Raw genomic sequence first — 22136 nt, 5'->3', positions numbered from 1 at the left:
CCAAAATATTTTGCAAAAAGTTCCAAGTATTTTGTGTATTCTGTATTTATCTTTAATGGAATGTCTCCTTCTATGTCTTCATGGTCAGTTTTGTTGGCAATATACAGAAATATTGATGATTTACACAGATTTATTTCACATCCTGCTACTTTGATGAAAGTATTGTTTCAATTAATTTTTTAGTTGACTCTTTAGGGTTTTCTAAGTAAACTATCATATCGTCCCCAAAAAAGTAGTGATTTGATTTCCTCTTTCCCCAGGCTTATTCTCTCAATTTCATTTTCTAGTCTTATTGCTATAACTAACATTTCTAACACTATAATAAATAGTAGGAATGTCAGTAGTTATCATTGCTGTATTTCTGATCTTATTAGAAAGGCCACTAGTTTTTTCCCATTCATATGATGCTGGGTCTTGGCTGTTGTTTTTTTTAAAAAAAAAAAACCAAAAATATATACTATATCTTGTCATAAGGTTTTTCTGCATCTTTTTATATAATCATATTATATTTGTTTTTCTACTTCTTGTTCTTAGTAGTAATATGGCATGTTATATTAGTAACATGTTTTCAAAGATCTGGGAATTTTAAGAAATTATAATGACATTATAGAGTACTTAGAGGAATGGAATACTTAGGAATAAAATTTTATTTTACCCCCAAGGGAAGAAGTGAAAAACCTCTTTAGCAATCTTCTTGTTACAAGACACCATGACAGTGAAAAAAATTGCCATCATTGGAGCTGGAGTCAGTGGACTAGGTGCCATTAAGAGCTGTCTGGAAGAAGGACTGGAACCCACTGGCTTTAAAGAAAGCTTTGACATTGGAGGAGTCTGGAGATATGAAGTAAGTTTATATTTTCTCCTAAGGCCTAATTATCTTGGTTTGTGTGATCATTTTTCCCCTATATCAAGGAAACTGAAGTTTAATTGGAATCATGTTAGAGACTTACTCCTTTGACTCATAATGCCTTTCATTTGTATGATTTTTTTAGATTTTTCAAAGTAACTGTCACATGCATTATAAAACTTGATCTTAATGGCCCTGAAAGGCAGCAATTACTATATTAAGAAAACATTTATTCAGTGCTTGCTATGTACCATCAGACACTGTACTAGGTACTGGGGATACAAAAATAAAAATGAAGCCACGGCTTATTGTCATCTCTTCTGTACAAAATGTGTAAACTAAGGCCCAAGTTGGTAAAAATCATACTAATGATTGGTGGCAAAACTCTGGTCTTCCAAGTATTCAGGATACTAGTGCAGGGATTCTTCTACCACAACCATATCAATACCTCTTACTTTAAACATACCATTCAGCATTGCTGAGGGAAAGTACCAAATAAAAGAGGAGGGTGTATGTGTGTGTGTGTGTGTGTGTGTGTATTTATGTATGCACATGTATCAGAGCCCATACATATCCAAAAAATGGTTTAAGACCTCTTAAGGCTTAACACCATCTGGAGCCAGCTTTCCTTTCTAATCTTATCTCATCTTACTACTTTTCCCACACTCTGTTCCAGCCAACCTGTACTATTAGCTATAGCCCTAAATGCTATTTCTACCTATACACATTCACGGTGTACTGAAATGCACTCCCTCACTTTCAGGATCTTTCTCCTCCTGTAAGGCTAAGCTCAGGAGGTATAGAATTATAGATGTTATATTGGAAAGTATTCCAGAAGCCACTTAGACAAACCCCCTCATTTTGCAGATGAGGAGAACTCAGGGAATGATGAATAGAGCAGGTAAAATAAAGCAGAAGACATGTGTAGGGGAAATAGTAGAAGATAAGGTTAGAATGGTAAATAGCCTTTTGAAACAAATCTTTGTCATTTCTTCCCCTCTCTAAATTATAGTGAACATTCTCATCAAAGATATGCTAGAAAGAGCTCAAATTCTTCAGCTGTACCACAGCCAAGATCCTTAGGGTTAACTAGTTCCATTCCTGGGACTGCAGATTGCAAAGAACTCCTCGAGTGACATAGAAATGAGCCCGGAAACAAAGTTCCATCTATACTTCGCTCTTGAGCAGGTATCCTCAGCCACAGCTGAGGACAGTTCAGTAGAGTACTGAACCTCAAGTCAAAAAGACCTGAGTTCAAATCCTGCCTCAGATAATGACTAGTTGTGTGAACCTGGACAAGTCATTTATTCTCTCTAAGTCTCAATTTCCTCATCTGTAAAATGTGAAGAATAATAGCACCTATCTCATCAAGTTATATTGTAATGGTCAAATGAGAAGACATATGGCAAAACTCTTTATAAACATTAAAGTGTCATAGAAATGTTAGCTCCCAATGGTACGCTTCCTAGTGCTCAGCAACAGGACCCAAAACTCAAATTAGCTAAGCAAATTTTTTGGAACAATTTTTTCAATTATTTGCCCTTAGCTTTAAAGGAAGAGAAGGATTCTGAAAGTTAGAGATCAGGAGGGAATATGTTTCAGGTAAATGCACATAGGTAGAAAATAACATTTAGGGCTAAAACTAGTAATCCAAGTTGCTGGAACATAGAACATGGGAAAGGGAGTAGATGAGGTAAGTTGAGGCTAGAAGGGCAATCTGGATCAGGTAATGTTAGGCCTGAAATAATCTTAAACCCCCCCCCCACACACACACACACACACACACACACACACACACACACACATACAAGGATTCACAGATAATACAACCTATATCAGTGTAATACTCCAGAGGTGAAGAAAGTTAGTAGATCCAGAAAATAAATCCAATCTTTGTCATATCAGGAGCTTTCTTCTTTCTCCATGATCACATTTTCCTCAAAGACACTGAAAATTCTTTTGTTCCCTGTAGGAAAAATCAGAAGCTGGAAAGCACAGATCTACCGATCTGTGACCAGTAACACCTCTAAGGAAATGACATCCTATAGTGATTATCCATTTCCTGACCATTATCCCAACTTCTTTACAATTCCAAAATTATGGATTATGTTAGGATGTATGCCAAACATTTTGACCTCCCGAAATATATCCACTTCTTGGTAAGTAAAGGAATAGCATGAATGTTGTGTGCTGACTGTTCATGGAAGAAGTCCATGTGGGCCAGAACAACATGAGACAAGTTCAAATCAGTGCTGGAAGTCATCACAATTTCCATCAAAGTGGTGAACTATGTTGTTTTTCCTGAAAAACTCTCATAGAAAACATACTGTCTCATGCGTCATCATCATCATAGCTAGCAGTTATATAGCACTTTGGGGAGCAGCTAGGTGGCGCCATAGTGCACAGAGAGCCAGGCTTGGAGTCATTAAGACTCATCTTCCTGAGTTTAAATCTAGCCTCAAATACTTCCTAGCTGTGTAACCATGGGCCAGTCACTTAACCCTGTTTGCCTCAGTTTCCTTGCCTGTAAAATGAGTTGGAGAAGAAAATGGCAAACTACTCCAGTATCTTTGCCAAGAAAACCATAAATGGGGTTATGAAGAGTCAGACACAACTGAACACAACCACAAAAATAAAGCACTTTAAGGGTTACAGAGTACTATATATATGTTATCTCATTTGATCCTCACAACAGCATTGGTACATAGGTGGTACTATCATCTTCATTTAACAGAGGTTCAGTTACATGCCTAAGGTCACAGAGCTAGCAAGTATCGGAGGCAAGATGTAAACTTAGATCTTCCTGAATTTAATTCAGTACTCTGTTCACTCTCCCACAGAACTCTAGACTGGGAAACTTGGGTACTAGTTCTGTCCTATTAACTATTTTGGGCCACAGAGAGTAGTAAACTAAGCACTTTTGGAGTCTGGGGCATCTTCAGTCTCTTGCCAGGTTGGCAGTTGTAAAGATCTCCTACAAATGAGCTCTTTCAGCATCTTCTTCAGACTCTGAAGAACATGAGCTTGTCAGGAGACAGGAGCTGTGAAGTAATATATACATTAGGGTCTGGACTTCTGGGAAATGATGGAAGGACAGAGTGACCTATCTTTGACCCTTTGTTCTCAGTCAAAGGTGAGCAGCATAAGGAAGTGCTCTGATTTCTTTTCTACTGGCCAGTGGAATGTTATGGTAGAGGCTGACGGAAAGCAGGAATCCTACATCTTTGATGGGATCATGATTTGCAATGGCCATTATAGTGACCCCTATTTGCCACTGGAGTGCTTTCCAGGTATGTCATCCAGAAAAATGGAAAGAATCTTTATTCTTCAAGAGAAATTTTCTAAATAATATATCAGATGGGAGAAATGAGTGACTTTGTTTTTATAGTGTTTTAAAAATCTATGGGTTCTCAAGGAAGATTGGATCTCCACTCTAGTTGTTAAAATCTCTCTGACTTCTTCCTCTTTAGGACATAACATATTGTGTTATAGAGGTAGAAAAGTGGTCAAAGTAATGGTGGCCACAGTACTAGTTGTGAGTCCTGTAGGGTAGTTAGTTGAGGGAACAGTTAAAACCTGATGCACAAAACTGGGAGGTACAAAAGATTTTATGTTTATGTCCTTGCCGGGAAAAGAATATTTGGTGTTGGTACCACAAATGAAACTACTGCCTCCCCAACTTGTCATAGGTATAGTGGATGTTGTGTTCATGAGTATGGAGCCAAAGCTTTGGTCCCTTGATGTCATAATTCAGCAAACACTTGGTAAGCATTTGTTCTGACCAGGACACTATGCTAGCCACCAGGAGAAATAAAAAGGATGTAACCGTTCAATTGGCAAGCATTGTTTAGATACCTAGTATGTATGAGGCACTGTGTAAGGTGGTAGAGGTAAAGACAAAACTAAAACTGAACCCTACCCTCAAGAAGCTTACATTTTACTTGGAGGATGCAACAGTTACTTAGTTACGGAAAAGCAGATGCAACATTACTTGAGGAAAGAGAGAGTTCTAGCAACTAGACAAGACATTATTGATCCTTTCTTCGTGGCATTTATAATCTAGTCAGGAGATAAGAAACACACAGATAACTAGAAAACACAAAAATATTATGTAGGTGAATTAAAGAGGTATAAACTAAGGAGTTACGTGATGTCAAGGGAAAGATATTAACAATGGAGGAAATTAGAGAAGGTTTAATGGAATGAATGAATGAATGAATGAATGAATGAATGAATGAATGAAAATGTATTTATTAGGTACTTGCTACATGCAAAGCACCATACTAAATTCTAGGGATACAAATAGAAAGGAAAGATTGCCCCTGTTCTTGAAGAACTCACATTTAAATAGAGGAGACAATGCATACTAGAGGTTTCAACTATGAGCCAGATGTGAACAGTCCCATGATCCTTGGGGCATAGCAGCAAAGTAGGTAATAATGCATCTTCTTTGAGGTCATTTACATTGACAAAATCATATTAATTTCTGATATTGAACCATTCAACAAAGCTAAGGGTTTTGATGGTCAGAACCATCATTTTGGGGGTCTTCAGTAGCTTGTGGCATCAACACCCTCAGAAATAGTTGCCAGGCTGCATCTCTATAGGAAGTGTTTACCAAGATGATGGCTTCAAGGGATAGGCTACATGAGAGTAAGGAGGGGAGGTAAGGGAGGGAGTCCTCCTTCTTCCAGGGCTCTTGGGCATATTTTCCATTTGTCCATATTTGTCCATTTGATGGTGGTAGCAAAGAAGATAGACACCCCCCATCTCCACAGTGATTTCTCCCCTCAATAATGGCTATGGGGTCTCCAGCTGGAAGTAGGGATAATGGTCCTTGGGGACACCAACACTTCAAAGAACTTGGGCTCATGACCCTCCCCATCTGGCTTTCAATGGAGGTGGTTGTTGAGATGGTAGCTGTGGCCTGACATACTTGACACATACCAATTCTCCCTCAATGTGCCCTACTGCTTTAGCTAGGTTGATTCACCTTCCCTTTACATGGTAATTAGTTAACAATTGATGGAGATGGTTGGCCTTTTCTCTACAAGAGTTGCTTTCTTAATGATGGCTCCTTAGGATTTAATTAGAAGCAGAACTAATTGTCTTGAGATCACTGTTATTCCTATGGTTCTTAGTTCAGGGTCCTGGGCTGTTTCCTTCCAGGCCATACAGAAGGTGGCAGTCGAGGCAGTAGTAGTGGCCTGACTCCTCTGGTATAAGCTTCCTCCCTCTCCTGCAGGGTACCTACTGCCTCGCCTAGGCTGGCCCATCTACTGATAGGTAGCAGACAGTTGGTGAGGATGGCCAATCCCCTCTGCTCTGATTTGATTAGATACATACTTGAGGTAGATTACTCTGGCAGTAATATGAAGTGGGGATTACAAAGAGATCAGTGAGAGATTAAGGGAAGAAAATTTTTTTTCTTGATAAAGACACCCTGACTCTTCGCAATTACTTCAGCTTTGTTAATTGTTCACTAACCGTCTCTTTAATAATCCTTTCTGGAATTTTTTCAGAAATCAAAGTCAAGCTCATTGGTCTATCATTTGCAAGGGAGAATATTTTGTTGGAGAAGGGGGAAATAAGGAGCCTAACCCAGCCAAATTATCACCATTATCCAAGAGATGCTCTTAATCTTCTCCATTTGGTTGTCAGTTGGAACACCCCACATCCTCTACAGGAAAATGTCACCAAAGCCCCAAAGGTTCGCTCCCTGAAGCAACACTGAATTGATCAGAAAACTCCCTTGTCAACCCTATCCCCATGCTACACTTAAAAAACAAACCTCCTATGACATCATCAGCCTCTCAAGAGATCATTGTCTATCTTTCTTCTCTTACAATACTAAATTTCTACAAAGAATCCTCCAAACTTGCTGTCTCTGCCTCCACCATCTACCACTGACTTAGTTAAGCCTTCCACAATATGGTCTCTGGCTCTATATGCTACTGAAATTGCTCTCTCAAAAGTTCCAAAGATGGATGCTCCTTAATGACAGGGATTATCTGATCATTTTTCTCATTTCCTCTCCATCACCTAATAGTGCTTTTCCACATGCTGAGCAATGAATAAATGTTCCTAGTCATTGAATTGAATAACGTTCTTTTCCCTGGGTAGACACATTTAACAATATTGATGACAGAAGACCAACAAAGGATGAGATTTACACAGTTTGGAAATATCTATCTGGGAAACTGGTTTCAGAAAATATTTACCAAAAAAATTTACCCAAAAAGTTGCAAAGCAATCATAAAAGTATATCTTTTTCCCCCACATTTATGTCCAGGGTTTGACTAAATCTTGGATCTTGATTTGTAGGCATCAAGAAATTCACAGGCCTCTATTTCCATAGCCATGAGTATAAGAGTCCAGAGAAATTTAAAGGGAAGAGAGTCCTTGTGGTTGGCCTTGGAAATACTGGAGCCGATGTGGCCAGTGAGCTCAGCCATGTAGCTGAACAGGTTTGCCTTTATTATTCTGTTTTTAATCCTGCATCTGTGATACATGCATCATACAGAGCCTTTTGGACCAGATTTTTCAGCCAATGCTTTGAAATGCTACCTGAACCTGGGCCACTAGCTGTCCATCCTTAAACACTTCACCCAACTCTTTCCTCAGAACACATTAGCACCAAAAAGAGGCTTATCACTGACCAAAATATTATCAGCCCTCAAGAAGGTATGCTTTACTTCTAAAGCTAGAAGTAGAGAAAAGAGGCAACAAGGCTGAACTGGTATGAATTTAGTAATTTGGTTCAGGTGGGCAGGAATGTACTGAGTTTCTCAGGGGGAGAAGGATTTCAGCCCCTCACTAAGACATTGACTGGGCTTTGTACTTTTTTCTTGTGCTAGCCAACAAGTATGGTGTGAAGTAAATGGTCCTGTTTGCCTTAGCATGCCTAGGGAAGGTTTAAACTAGTCGCTCTCATTTGGTTCTCTGCATAGCCCTGTTCACCTGCATGTGGCAAGAGATGGGGGAGGAAGGTCAGTTAGAAATCAAGAGGGACTGTACTTCAGGTATCAGGTAAATGCGTGCAGGTAGGAAATAACATTTAGGGTATAGCTACAGGTCCAGGTTGGCTGAGCATAGAATGTGGAAAAGGGTATAAGATGAGATAAGGCTGAAAAGGACATAGATAGATGAATATAGATACATAGATATATCTATATATATTGGAGATATAGAAAGATATATATGAACATACATATGTGTGCATATACATGTGTGTATGTGTGTATCTATAGAGAGAAAAAAGAGAGAGAAAAAGAGGAGGAGGCACAGATAGGGAGAGAGAGGGAGGGAGGGAGGGGAAGAGAGAGACTCTTTGATCCATACGCGTACACACACACACACACACACACACACACACACACACACATACACACATACACACATACACACATACACAAGTCTTGTTTTAGTATTGCTCCTCAGGAACACTAACTGGCACGTTTGAAGTAAGAGGTGTTGATGTCATTGGGGTATAAGAATCCCTGGGCTAGCATCCTGAAGACCAGGATTCTGCTGCCATTTGTTTATATGGCCTTTACCTCCTTGAACCTCGGTTTTCACATTTTGTACAGGGAAGTTGATAATAAGCAGAGGCATTATTTTTGTCTTTGTACCCCCCCCCAGTGCCAGAACAGTGCTTGACACATAGCAGGCGCTGAATAAATACTTTTTGAATGTATTAACTGCTGCATTTCAGGGCCAAAGGGGCAGCTAGGTGGCATCATAGTGCATAGAGTACTGGACCTGGAGTCAGGAAGACTTACCTTCCTGAGTTCAAATGTGACCTCAGACACTAACTACCTACAGTTTCCTCCTTCCTAAAATGAGCTGGAAAAGGAAATGGCAAACCCTTCCAGTATCTTTGTCAAGAAAACCCCAAATGGGGTCTTGAAGAGTCAGACACAACTGAAACAATGGAACTTCTGGGCCAATAGGAATAAATGAAACAATGCATGTGCCTTGGTCTCAATTCAAGGCAACTGAGGCATCAAGATAGGGCTATCTTATAAGAGAATGTTTTCTTAGCTTTTCTTTCTTCCAGGTGTTCCTCAGCACACGACGAGGATCATGGATATGCCAGCGTGTTTGGGATAATGGGCATCCCCTAGATACTGTACTCTTCACACGCTTTAAGGATATCATCAAAAAATGTCTAAGCAATTCCATTATCAACAAATTGGCTGAAGACAAATTAAATGCAAGGTTTGACCATGCTGTGTATGGTCTGCAGCCTCATCATAGGTATTCTTTTGAAATTTTAATCAATGTAGCTCACTTTAGCTATTGGTTTGGGCAAGTCTGTCAAGAAACTCTGAAGTGGATAGTGGATAGTCTAGGTCCAACTTCCCCAAATCCAGGAGAGGGAGCAGTCTTTCCCCACTCAGTCCTCATGGCTCATGACTCAGGATCATAGATTCAGAGCTAGAAGGGACCTCCGAGGTCATCTGGTCCAGCTCCTTTTTATAGATGAGAAGCCTGAAGTTCTTAGAAATGAAATGCCTTGCCCAGGGTCACACAGCCAAGTGTCAAAGGCAGGAATTGAACTTGGGTCCTCTTCACTCCAAGTCTAGTACTCTATCCATGCCATGCTTCCCTTTCTTTCTCCTCAGGCCACATTTTCCTCTAGTCCCCAGTAGGGGCAAAGGCTAGTAATAGCAAGGGCATGAGACATAGAGATGGAGCTTCCCAAACTGCCAATGAAAGTAAGTGTAAACCTCCTCCCTCATTGCCCCTTTTTAAGACACATATGCTCTGGCTTCCCTATCCTAGTTACAATTCTGATTAAAAGCCATACAGTTGAGACACTTAGTATAATGATATTGTGTTCACCTTGAAAATTGGCTTTAACCCTAGGGGAAATGAGCGCCACAGTCTCTCTTTCTGATATGGTAAACACACCAGGTTTGGAATCATATAATTCATTTTGCTTCAATTTCTTTCTTCCAAGGAGAATTATGTCAGGGATGGAAAGGATAGGACAAAAATGCCCAGTAGTAAAAATCCAAGGTAAGCAGGAAATGGTTAAGAGAAGAGCTAACAGCCACGTCACCCTGCTAAGAACATTCAAGACTATTGAAAGAATTGATTAATGTTATTTCTGAGTCATTGGAGAAACAGATAGAGCACTGCACCTGGACTCAGGAAGACCTGAATTTGAATCTACCCTCAGATATTTACTAGCTATGAGACTCAGGGCAAGTCACAACCCCTGTCTACTTCAATTCCCTCAACTGAAAAATGGGGATAATAATACTGTGCACACACACACACACACACACACACACACACACACACACACACACACATACACTCACACGCACACACACACTCACACACACATACCCTTCCAAGTCTCACAGATATTGTGAAAATCAAATGAGATAATATTTGTATAGCACTTAGCACAGTGACTGGTACACAGTAGGCACTTTTTAATCCACCTTCCTTTTCCCCCGGTTGCAGCTAGGTGGCGCAGTGGATAGAGTACTGGGCTGGGAGTCAGGAGTGCTAGGACTCCTCTTCCTGAGTTCAAATCCAGCTTCAGACACTTACTAGCTGTGTGACCCTGGGCAAGTCACTTAACCCTGTTTGCTTTAGTTTCCTCATCTGTAAAAGCATCTGGAGAAGGAAATCGCAAACTGCTCCAGTATCTTTAACAAGGAAACCCCAAATAGGGTCATGAAAAGTCAGATACGACTGAAAATAACAGCCTTTCCCCACCCTTTCCCCTTCTAGTCAGTGATATTTGAAAGATCACAAAGAATAGGAGAGATGCTATTGTTCTGACTGTCAAAATATGATGTAGAATTTAAAATCTGTAGACCAATAATCTTTATTTCAATTCCTGGCAAAATTCTAGAAAGTATTCAAAGTATGGTTAGTGGATATCGGGGGGGGGGGATGGAAATAACATGAACACAAAGAGGCTTCATCAAGAACAGATTATGTCAAACTAAGCCCATTTCTTTATCTGATAGGTTATTAAATGGGCAGATCAAGGGAATGATGCTAATATAATTAACTGAAGGTTTGGCAAAATGTTTGGCAAAAGTCCTGTTTGTAATGCTTTTATACAGGATGGAGAGGTGTAGGCTAGGTGACAGTCAGAGAGCTTCAGAACTAGTTGAATGTCTGGATCAAAGTCAAAGACATCTCCAGCAGATTCTCAGAGATTTGTTTTCAGTACTATGCTACTTCACATTTTTGCCAGTGCCTTAGATAAAAGTATGTATGGCATGCTTATCAGATTTTCAAAATACAAAAATCTAGATGGCATAGCTAGGAAATTGGACGAAAGAGAGATAATCCAAACAGGTTTTGGGAGAATTAATATTGGTCTAAGTCAAATCAAATTTAATTTAGTAGACATAAGCATAAAGGCTTATATTTGGGTTCCAAAGTTATATTTACAAACAAGATGAAGCACATAACTAGACAACAATTCTTTCTGAACTTAGTAAGTGTTAGCATGTTGTATTAGCATGTACTGCAAATGAATTACATGGATCATTATTCAGACCTAGTTTAGTGAAACTTAATTTTTTCTGATGAAAAAGATCTCACAAGCAGACCTTATTTAAATGTGATGGCCACACCACTGGCTAACTTTTTCATGCCTACTCATGATATTGATATATAACTAGTAAGCTAGATGTCTCCAGGCACAAATCACAGAATCACAAAATTTTAGACTTGGAGGGGCCTCAGAGACCCTTTGGTCAAATCTGTCCTGAAGAAAGAATCATACCCTACTCCACTACAATATAACTGACAAATCTTTTCTTAAAACAGCTAACTCCAGAGGAGTTACTACAACTACTTTCATACCTCCCAACGCATTCCATTCTACTATTGGGCAGCTCTGTTAGAAATGTTTTGGAAATTTGTCTCTTTGTATGTTCCCTCCACTGTTCTTAATTCCGCCCTCTCAGGTCAAACAGGACAAAGCTAACCTATCTTCCAAGTGATAACCCTCCAAATATAGGGGACACCCTCGATTTGAAGATAAGTATCATCACCTTCTTTAGTTTTCTCTAATCTAATAACTTAAAGAAATGGATCTCTAATACCAAGTCAGCTCCCGTGTCTGATCTCTAGGCCAGTTGCTTCAGCATTAGAAAGCAGTCCTTGTGGATCTGTTCTGCCCATAGCAGGCACTCAGAATCAGACAGCATTAACATCACTTTGATAATATTTCCAAAAGAGGTTTACACTCATGTTTTTACTTTTCATTATTTATCTTTCAGATTCCTAAGTCATCAACCTACTTTCAGCAATGATTTACCTAACCACATAATTGCTGGAAGACTGCTGGTGAAAGCAAATGTGAAAACATTCACTGAAACAACTGCCACCTTTGAGGATGGTACTGAAGAAGGCATTGATGTTGTTACCTTTGCCACTGGATATATTTTCTCTTTTCCTTTCCTGGATAATGATTCAGCTGTCTTGGATAGCTAGAACTCCCTGTTTAAATATGTCTTCCCTCCTCAACTGGAAAAACCAACACTAGCATTCATTGGCTTTATTCAGCCAGCAGGAGCTACTATTCCAACATCAGAAATCCAGAGTCGATGGGCCACACGTGTGTTCAAAGGTATGGGAAACACTGGGGTCAAAGACACACACACACACACACACACACACACACACACACACACACAAAAAGATAAGCAACTGTGGTATTCTTTTAGTGATTCTAGGAAATTCTATCAGATTCCATATCTAATCCCAAATATGCTCATTGACCTCCAAATTCCATCATCAGAGATCTATTCCTTTGAGTTATGAAAGGCTTTTTTTTTTAATTTCTTATGCTTCCCTATTTGAATGAAAATATTCTTGGGAGAGGTAACACTATTACCTAGTACCATTGCAGAGGTGAGTTTGCTAGATCTCTTCAAACTGTGAGCACAAAGCTAAGAACACAAGTCTCTATGGAGATAGAACACAGAGAAGATATCTGAGGAGGCTGGAGTGCCAGCAGGGATAAAAAGACTTGTGAAAGGGAAGCTGGGAGGGACAACAAAGGCTAACCTTTGCCAAGGGTCTGCCACAGATACATGAGCAGAACTGAAAAGGACATGTTCTGGATCCCTCAACAAACACATGTCTAAATCACAACTTCTGATTAAAGCAAAATTTTATTGCTAGGAAAGTGTCAACACTAAGCTTGGTGTAGCTGTTGAGCAGGAGGGGACTGGGAGGGGAGGGATTTAGGTCCAGAATAAATCAGCAAAGGAAAATGGTAGACCTTCATGTTTCTCTTCACCTCAAAATGATTTCTACCATATTCTTCCAGAGTTTACTAATGGGAAATAACAGCTCAATTTGTTGTTGGTGTTCAGTCGTTTTCAGTCCTGTCTGACTCTTCATGACCCCATTTATGTTTTTGTTGGCAAAGATGCTAGAGTGGTTTGCCATTTCCTTCTCCAGCTCATTTTACAGATGAGGAACTGTGGGAAACAGGGTTAAATGACTTGTCCAGAGTCATACAGCTAGTAAGTGTCTGAGGCCAGATCTGCACTCAGAAAGATAAGTCTTTCTGACTCCAGGTATCCATTAGGCCACCTAGCTGCCCCCATAATAGCTCATACATCAGCAGAAAGTCCTATAAGTACATCTAGCTTATGGGGATTTTCCTATTCAATTTTTTTCAAACTATCATTTGTGGCCTCCTCATTAGAGATGGGAAATTCTGGGGAGTCAAAACAAAAGCACGAAATTGGATAGAAGATGAGTTAAAAGTTTTAGGAACTGGCCAGGAAATGATACCAAAGAGAAATAGCAAAAACATGTAAGGAAAATTAGAAAAAGCACCAGAAGAGTATGGCACAGTGGAAAGAATACTGGCTCTGAAGCTTGAGGACCTGTGTTCAAAGCCCACCATGGTCTTATAGATAAAATGCTGGACGTGGAGGTGGAAAGACCTGGATTTGAATCCCACCTGAGACACTGGCTAACCATGTGACCCTAACTAAGCAAGTCACTCTCTGTATTTCAATTTTCTCATCTCGAAGAAAAGAGAACAAGCATTTATTAAGCACCTACTATATGCCAAGCAGAACTTTACCAATATTATTTCATTTGGGCTGTACAATGAAGAGATTGGACTTGATGATCTCTTAAGTACCTCCCAACTCTAAATCTCTGATTCTGTAAGAAAGTATCAACAAGTAGTTTCTGAATACCTACTGGAAAGCATAGTGCTGTTCTAGCACCAAAATTTGTGTAACCTGCAATATACTTTAATACTCTAAGAGAAAATGTGTTTTCTTTTTCATAACGGAAACTCATAGTATGTGCATTGTTTTACAAAGGAAATAGGAACTGCCTAAATTATGATGAATAAATTTAGTATCTCCTGGATTCTAACAGTCACAACACTCCTTTGTTTAGAACACCTGCTTGAATCATCGTTATAAGGGAAGGTTATTGGGAAGAGACAGCATTTTTTTTTAAGTGATAAAACATTTTTTAAAAGAACAAATGGAAAAGAAAGCAGAGAGGATAAGAGGGAAAGAAAGTGATGTTGGAGCATAGGGGTGGGGAGTAATATCAGAATGACAGTAAGCACTACAAAAGGAGCTATAAGAGATGAGCCTAGTGACTACTCACAGAATACTGAGAAGAGAGGCATTCCATCAGGTGCCACAGATCTGAAGATACAAAGGCACACTTTTCTGACATAACAGAAATATTTAAGCCAAACTAAATGATATATGAACCATGTCTGATGGCATGTGATGCATGACATACTCATAATCCACTGCTTCATTATCAGGAGAGAAGGATGCTTCACTACCACTTTTCTGGAATCAAGACTGGTCATTACATTCATCTGAATGCTGATGTCTTTTAGTGTAATTTTCCTCTATGTTATTGTGGCTGCTGTGAATATTTTCATAGTTCTGCCTTTTCTCTCTGCATCTTATATGAATATTATATATATATATATATATACACCTATATATGTTTTCCTAAGTTCCTCTGAATTCCTCACATTTCTCTTTTCTTGGGATGCAATACTGAAGGGTGTGCCAAAAGTCTGAGTGTTGTTTTAAGGTGTTAAAGTTTTACACTTATACAGTATAATGAATTGGTTCAGCCATTCATCAATCAATGGGCACCCACATTGTTTACAATTTTGCTTTGTTATCGCAAGATCCACTTGTCCTTCTTGGTAACAGACTGAAGTCTCAGTACATTATTTCGTGCCTTAGGAAAACAAAGTGAGGGATGAAAAATAACTATATTTTTGTCAAGGACTATGTTCCTTAATTTGTGCAGATAGTGATTGCCACAAATTCAGAGGTCAGGTATGGTAGAATTAGGTCACAAAATACTGCATTAAAAGATTCAGAAAAAAACTGTTCAGAGAAATACATGCAGATCACAGAATGCATTCTTAACATTTGAAAGTTGTGAGGAAAAAATAGATGAAGAAGCAATCTATGGATTCCTCCCTCCTAACTTCCCCCAAAAAATATCTAATGTTATAAAGAAAGTAACAATCTGACACTGGCAGGAAATCTAGCACGCCATTCTTCTTTTATATTTTCCCCAATTGCATATGCAAACAAGTTAAGACTTTTTTTATTTCAAATTCCAAATTGCCTCCTTCTTTCCCTTCCCCCATTCATTGGAAGGCAAGCAATTTGATATAGGTTATACATGCCAGCATACCATTCTTAGAGATCCTCCACTTTTAGACTTTGGATTTGACATCCAAAAAAAGCTAGTATGAATGTAATGGTTTTCTCCTAAAACTGCTTCCCTCCATTCAGTGGTTCCACCAGAGAGTCCTAATCACATTCTGGATCTTCTTTCTTAGGACTGAACAAATTACCTTCAGTGAGCAACATGATGACTGAAATCAAACAGATAAGAAATTATTTGGAAAAACAGTAAGAAACCTGACTGTTGGCAAAGAGCAATTGATTGCTTAGGTCATGTGTTTGTCTTTTGGGTCTCCTTTACATTGTATTGATCATGAAAGCTGAGTCTGAAAAAGAATGCAAAAGATTATTTGGTTCTGTTTTCAATAGCATCATTAATGGTTGCAAATTTTAGCTTGTATGTGTAGTTTCAGATGGCCATGTTAGAAAACACTTATTGCTGCTATTATTTAACTTCAGTAGGATGCCAGGCACAAAATGTTTAGTATGTACCAATCCCCTTGGAAATCTTTGTTCCTATTAATTAGGTACATTACAGAAACAAAGTAAGGATCAAAAGATTGCCCCATCTATTTCAAGGATTAAGTCAAACAAAAGAACACAATGTCTGGAGTGGAGGAGAGGAACAAATATCCTCCAATCAATCTGAACAAATTCAAAACCAAATAAACATACATAGAACTAGGTATGATATGGATATATATTATTTATGCCATCTATGCTACTGTCCCTTCATATCCAAAGATCATAGAGTCATCTAAATCCAGAAGGGACCTCAGAAGCCATTTAGTCCCATTCTCCTCATTTGTAGATGAGGAAACTGAGGCCCAAGTTGATTAACAGACTTTCCCCAGGTCTGACCATAAGCGTCAGAGGTTGGATTTCATCTCTTATTGGCTAATTCCAGAGTCCACGTTCTTTCCCCTGACCCATACTTATTCAAAAACTTTTTTCTATCACTTGTAACAGATAATCAGAAATAAACTACAATTATCTTCATCAGGATCATTTCAAAGACCATCATGCTGGTAGATATGCAAAGCTTAAATCAGACTTGGCCTTTATTGAGCTTACAAATTTATAAGGAGGGTAAGACACATACATGAATTACCAAAATACCAAAGTGAACATAAATTCCTAAGAGAGGTTCAAAGTGAAATACAAGAAAAGACACATTTTTCTCTACAGGGGAACCAGAAAAGTATGGAGGACTGCAAATAGTACCAAATGGTTAGAGTGTAGTACTTATAAAGACTGTTACAAGGAGTCCTACACCAAGTACATATATAAGTATAAACAGAGTAAATATGAAGAGAATAGATAAAAATAAATGCAAAGTAGTAAGATACAAGGTAATCTGAGAGCGAGCACAATAGCAGTCAAAAAGCATTTCACACTGAAGGTGATGTTGCGTGACTTAACAATCATTTCAGTGCTTAATATGTGACTATGTGCGCTAGGCACTGTGCCAGGATGACAGCTAAGAGAACAGTGAGCACAGGAGGGATTGAATCTAGAGATATTTCAAACATATAATCAACAGGACCTGACAATGGATTGTGTGGGAGTAGAGGGAGAGAGAGAAGTCAAAGGTACCATAAAGGTTTAGAATATGTATGATGAATGGGGTACAAATGTCAGCAATGGAGAAGTTAGAAAGCATAAGATTTTAGGAAAAGATAAGTTCGGCTTGAGACATGTTGAGCTGAAAAAATTATTGCATTCCTTTGGCATTCAAAATCATCAACCATATGGCAACATCTTACCTTTGTATATATCTCATACTTTGTTCTATGCATTGTGCTTTAGTTAAATATTGTAAGGAATGTGATATATGAGTCTGAAGCTTGGGAAAGAGGTTGGAATTATAAAGAAAGGCTGGGATTCATCTGTATAGAGACTTAAAATAGAGAACATGTTTGCCAAGGAAGAGAGTGTCAGGCTATGAGAGAAGACGAATGGGGTTCTGACCTTGGAGAACCCTGAGGCAGAGTTTAATATCCAAATACCAGGTGACATCTTAAATAGTAACAACCAACTTCAGAGCGAAATGAAGGCTTCTATAGAACAAGAGTTGGGTAACGAGGTAAAGAAACCATTTTAAACATCTGTGTAAACCTGTCTGTGACTTTTCAAATAGTTTTGATGTAAAAAATAATACTTGAGAATAATCACAAAAGAGTATTTGAACCAAAGATTGTCAGATAAATTTCTAGCAGTTTCTTTCTCATATTCCCACTAACAGAGTTCCACACAACACAGTGGAAACTGTCTCTCAAAGACATAAGGTCAGAGACCAAATTCTGATCTGGGGTTTCTCATCTTTCCCTTTTGGTTACAGGTTCGTGGTAAGTCTTCGTGATGAACGCCGAGTTCAATACATTGAGTATATGGATGAAATTGCCTTGGAAATAGGAGTAAAGCCCAGATTGCTTTCTCTCTTCTTCTGGGATCCCAAGTTGGCCTTAAAAATTTTCTTTGGTCCTTGTACTCCATACCAGTACCGCCTTCAGGGACCTGGGAAATGGGCAGGGGCTAGGACAGCCATTTTGACTCAGAGAGAACGCATCGTCAAACCCTTGAGAACTCGAATTGTCAGTGATAACCAACTTCCATCCTCTGGGCCATTTTGGCTTTTAGGTGCCAGCATGGCTCTTCTCGTTGTTCTTACCTTAGCGTTATTTTAGGGATATTTCTTTCATCATCTCCGTTATATAGGCCAACTGTGATACATATTGGTTAAGGGACAGATGAAGTACCACCGGGCTTTTGCTTTATTAGGTAGTAGAGCTGTTAGTCACTTATCAACACACATTTCTCATGTAGATTTGACTCACAAATCACAGGCTTCCAATTAAAACAAACTTTAGCTGTGTATCCTTTTGAGGACTGCAAAGTTATTGCCCTGATTCCATATCATTCATATATCTCAGTAGAATAAATAAGCAAACATACATCATGTGGATAAAATGATTAATACTTTTTGTGTGTACGTATATTAACATTTCCAGATATATATAGGTAATATTAATTAATGTTAATAAAATTAAATTTCATTTTAAAAGCATATTTTTCTATTCATCTCTGTCTTACATTTCTTAACTTCGTTCAGGTTCCAGCTAAAATCATACCTTCTACAAGAAGCCTCCCCTGACCCCCTTTAATGTTAATGCTTTCCATTTAAGACTAACTACAAATTATCCTGTATGTGTATGTATATACACATAAATAGATGGAAATAGATAGATAGATAGATAGATAGATATACAGACAGACAGGATGGATGCCTGAATATATGGATGCATGAATGGATAGATAGATAGATAGATAGATAGTTAGATAGATAGATAGATAGATAGAGTAGATGGAGAGATAGATAAATAGACAAACATCAGAAAAAAAAGATAGAACAAATAGATAGATAGATGATGGAGACAAGTAGGTACATAGGTAGATAAACATACACACTTTTTAAAAAATATGATCCTCATAGCAATTACGTCACTGCCAAATGTACAGCCCTTTTTTACCCCCACCACACTTCCTCTAGAGAAGAAGCTGAGTGCTGGACTTGAAGTCAGGAAGATGTGGGTTCAAATTCCTCCTCAGGCACACACTAGCAATGTGACCCTGGCCAAGTTACTTAACTGCTCTCTGCCTCAGTTGCCTCATCTGTAAAATGAGAGGCCTCTCTGGTCCCTTCCGATTTTAGATCTATGACCTTCTTAATCCAGATTTATTCTAAAAAGTCAGTTCATATGCTAAGATGAGCCTTCAGAGTAAGGCTTTGGTAACAGTTGTTGAGGGGTAGAGGTGGGGAAGCATCATTAAATTTTTTCAGTTGAGTATCTTCACTCTTTATATTCTTGATTTATCTAGAAAAGTAATATTTCAAAAGGATATGGCAAGATAAGGGTTAGCCGAAGACAAAGGTACATTAATGGATACATCTTAAAGCTTAAATATTAACTTAAATTTAAGCTATTAATAGCTTAAAATTGCACAAAAACGTTAGGGATATGCTATCTGTTCTCTCCTCTGATTCCCCACAATAACCCTGTGTGGTGATATTACAGGGATTCTTATCACTATCTCGCAGATGGCAAAATTGAAGCTTGACTTCCCCAGGCTCACATAACCAAGTGCCAGAGTCTGGATTCAGACATGGATTTCTCCTGACCCCAAGACCACTTCTCTTTCTCCCACACCATGCTGACTCCTGTTTGCACAGCTCACTGTTGCTAGACACTGAAGGAAAAACAAGTTTTAGTGAGCATGGTCTCATACTGCAGATAATGCAGGCAGTTGGACCAATCCTAGGCTACTTTTACAGACCTGGATGAAATGAATCATTGTCAAAAAGGCAAAATACAATCCTTTTTTCAACTCTTGTCCTCCCACCCCCTTCACCTTTAATGGAATTGGACATGCCCCACCTCCCACCTCCAGTCACTTTCAATAAGAGCAACTCTTTGACAATCGGAATAAATTAGAAGAAATACTGATGGCGGGGTAAGTTGGTTTGCAAAGCAAAATTATAAAAATGGTAAGATATCAATGTGATGTGCTAGAAGAAGCATACGTGGGAAACAGCAGATCTAAGTTCAAGTTGTAACGCACCATTTAACAGCTACATGACCTAAAACAAGCCACTTAACTCCTCTGTGACTCAGTTTCTCCATCTGTAAAATGAATGTAATAGACTGGACTAACCTATGGCTATCATTCACATCCCTTCCAACTCAAAAATCCCACCAGTCTTTCTGGGCCTTTGTTCACTAATCTATATTCAAATGGGTCTGTTACTCTGTAGATTTGATTGTTGCCTCTAAAGACACAGATCCCAGCCAGTCCCTGCACCTCTTGTCTGTGTCCTCCCACATGTTTATTATAGGTGGTTAGCCCAACAGACCAGAGAACTTCTTTCTTTCTCTTGGATGTTATTTTGAAAAATGGGTACAATGATACGACCTTATATGTTTGTCAGGGAAGTGATCTGTAAACTGCAAGGTAGTATGTAAAGGTTATTGTTTCAATATTAAAACATGTATTTGCATGTGTGTTATAGGGCATCTACATGGCACATGCCAGGCCTAAAGTCAGGAAGACTCATCTTCCTGCATTCAAATCTGGCCTCAGACACTAATAAGCTATGTGATCCTGGACAAATACCATGTCTAGACTCATTCCTCAGTGGTTCACTTTCTTCAGTTGTTTCATACCCTCCTCATCTTAATGATTCTGAACCCCTAGCTGCTAAGGTACATACCAAGTTTCCCATCTCCAACCGTCTATCCCTTATTCCCACCTCACCCCCAAATGCACCCCTTCAGTGTCTTTCTTAGGTCTGGACAATCAACAAAGGAATGAATCAAGGCCAAATTTGTAGTATTTGTTGACTTCCAAGGTGTAAATGCTCTTGGCAGAAATTTAACAATCAGATACCAGGGGCCTGTTGGAGCTGGCTCTAGCACACCCTTACCTGTTTTCCTCCTTTTGATACTCCCTCCTCAGCCACCGTTTTATTCCTGGTTGCGCTTTCATAACTCAGTAGAGAAGTACTAAGCAGGGTTCCTCAAAAACAATCAATGGCTATTTCTTGGGCCTATTTCTCCTGTTTTCCAAGTCTGCCTCTATAAGGGGCATTATCAAGAGTCTCCAGCTTGTTCATCTTACAGGCAGGACCATATACGTGAGGGCAGCCACCTAGCATATACAAAATAGAAAACATGGCACACTGAGAGTAAAAGCTCTGCAAGGTTAGGGAAGGATTGGTGGTGAAGGTGAACTCTGAGCAGAGATTAAAGTCAAGCCAACATTCCTAATCAAACCACAAGAGGGAGGCAATTCCATTTGTGGAGAGTTAGTTACCTTTAGGGTAAATTTTTTCTAAGAATGGCATATTTTAAGCTTCAGTATTGAATGCTTTTCCAATTTAGGGTATTTGGTGTCTCTGTGGAATTGTTTCAAATGTTTTGACAATTTGACACAGTATTCCTATAATCCATAGACAACTGGCTATTTGATCACTGAATTAGAAAAAGCCTTTTACTATGTTAATGTTTTACTGAAATCAATGAATGTTCTCTATGAATGAGAAGTTAATTCTCCTGTCTATAAATTTATGCAACCATAATCCTATGAAATCTTCCTAGACAGCTTGACAGGTACATCTGAATAAAGTTATCAATGAATAGGTAATGGTAAAGTTGAAAAAGATTCTTTAAAATGCAAAAAAAAAAAAAAGAAAGAAAAAAATATGAGAGAGTTTTCTGAGCAAAGATTCCTAACTAGAAAGGTAGCATAAAGCCTAAAGATTAATGTTTACATAACTCATTTCTGAACATTTTTTAAGTTGTGATTGGCTGACACTTTCCTCGAGATGGCTAAGTTGAATTTAAACCTTCTTCCCTCTTACCACCTCAAAAAGTAATAAATACACTAGATTAAGTAAAAGAAGAACAATAAAAGAAGGAAAATAAATTTTTTTGAAGAAATCCTCACAGAAAAAAATAAATCAACAAAACGTTATATTATCAGAGCTGTATTGTGCCTTCTCTAGGCCTCATTCAACAGTCCTTGCTACATAACCT

The 22136-nt window shown here is 38.7% G+C and overlaps 1 protein-coding gene across 1 annotated transcript; it reads left to right on the top strand.

Annotated features, from left to right (window-relative positions):
- The first annotated feature begins 709 nt into the window (after positions 1-709).
- On the top strand, positions 710-18230 carry LOC110202721 (flavin-containing monooxygenase 5-like). Its single transcript, XM_078155792.1, is given in 9 exon segments — positions 710-848; positions 2820-2927; positions 2930-3006; positions 3975-4137; positions 7172-7314; positions 8907-9106; positions 12112-12461; positions 15699-15771; positions 17885-18230. Coding segments are annotated over 9 exon segments (1599 nt in total).
- The last annotated feature ends 3906 nt before the right edge of the window (positions 18231-22136 follow it).

The sequence above is a fragment of the Phascolarctos cinereus genome, unplaced genomic scaffold, assembly GCF_003287225.1.
Source record: "Phascolarctos cinereus isolate Bilbo 61053 unplaced genomic scaffold, phaCin_HiC Scaffold_5;HRSCAF=322, whole genome shotgun sequence".
NCBI classification, from domain to species: Eukaryota; Metazoa; Chordata; class Mammalia; order Diprotodontia; family Phascolarctidae; genus Phascolarctos; species Phascolarctos cinereus.
Note: the sequence above shows the minus strand (reverse complement) of the source record. Positions and strands in the feature narration are given on the sequence as shown.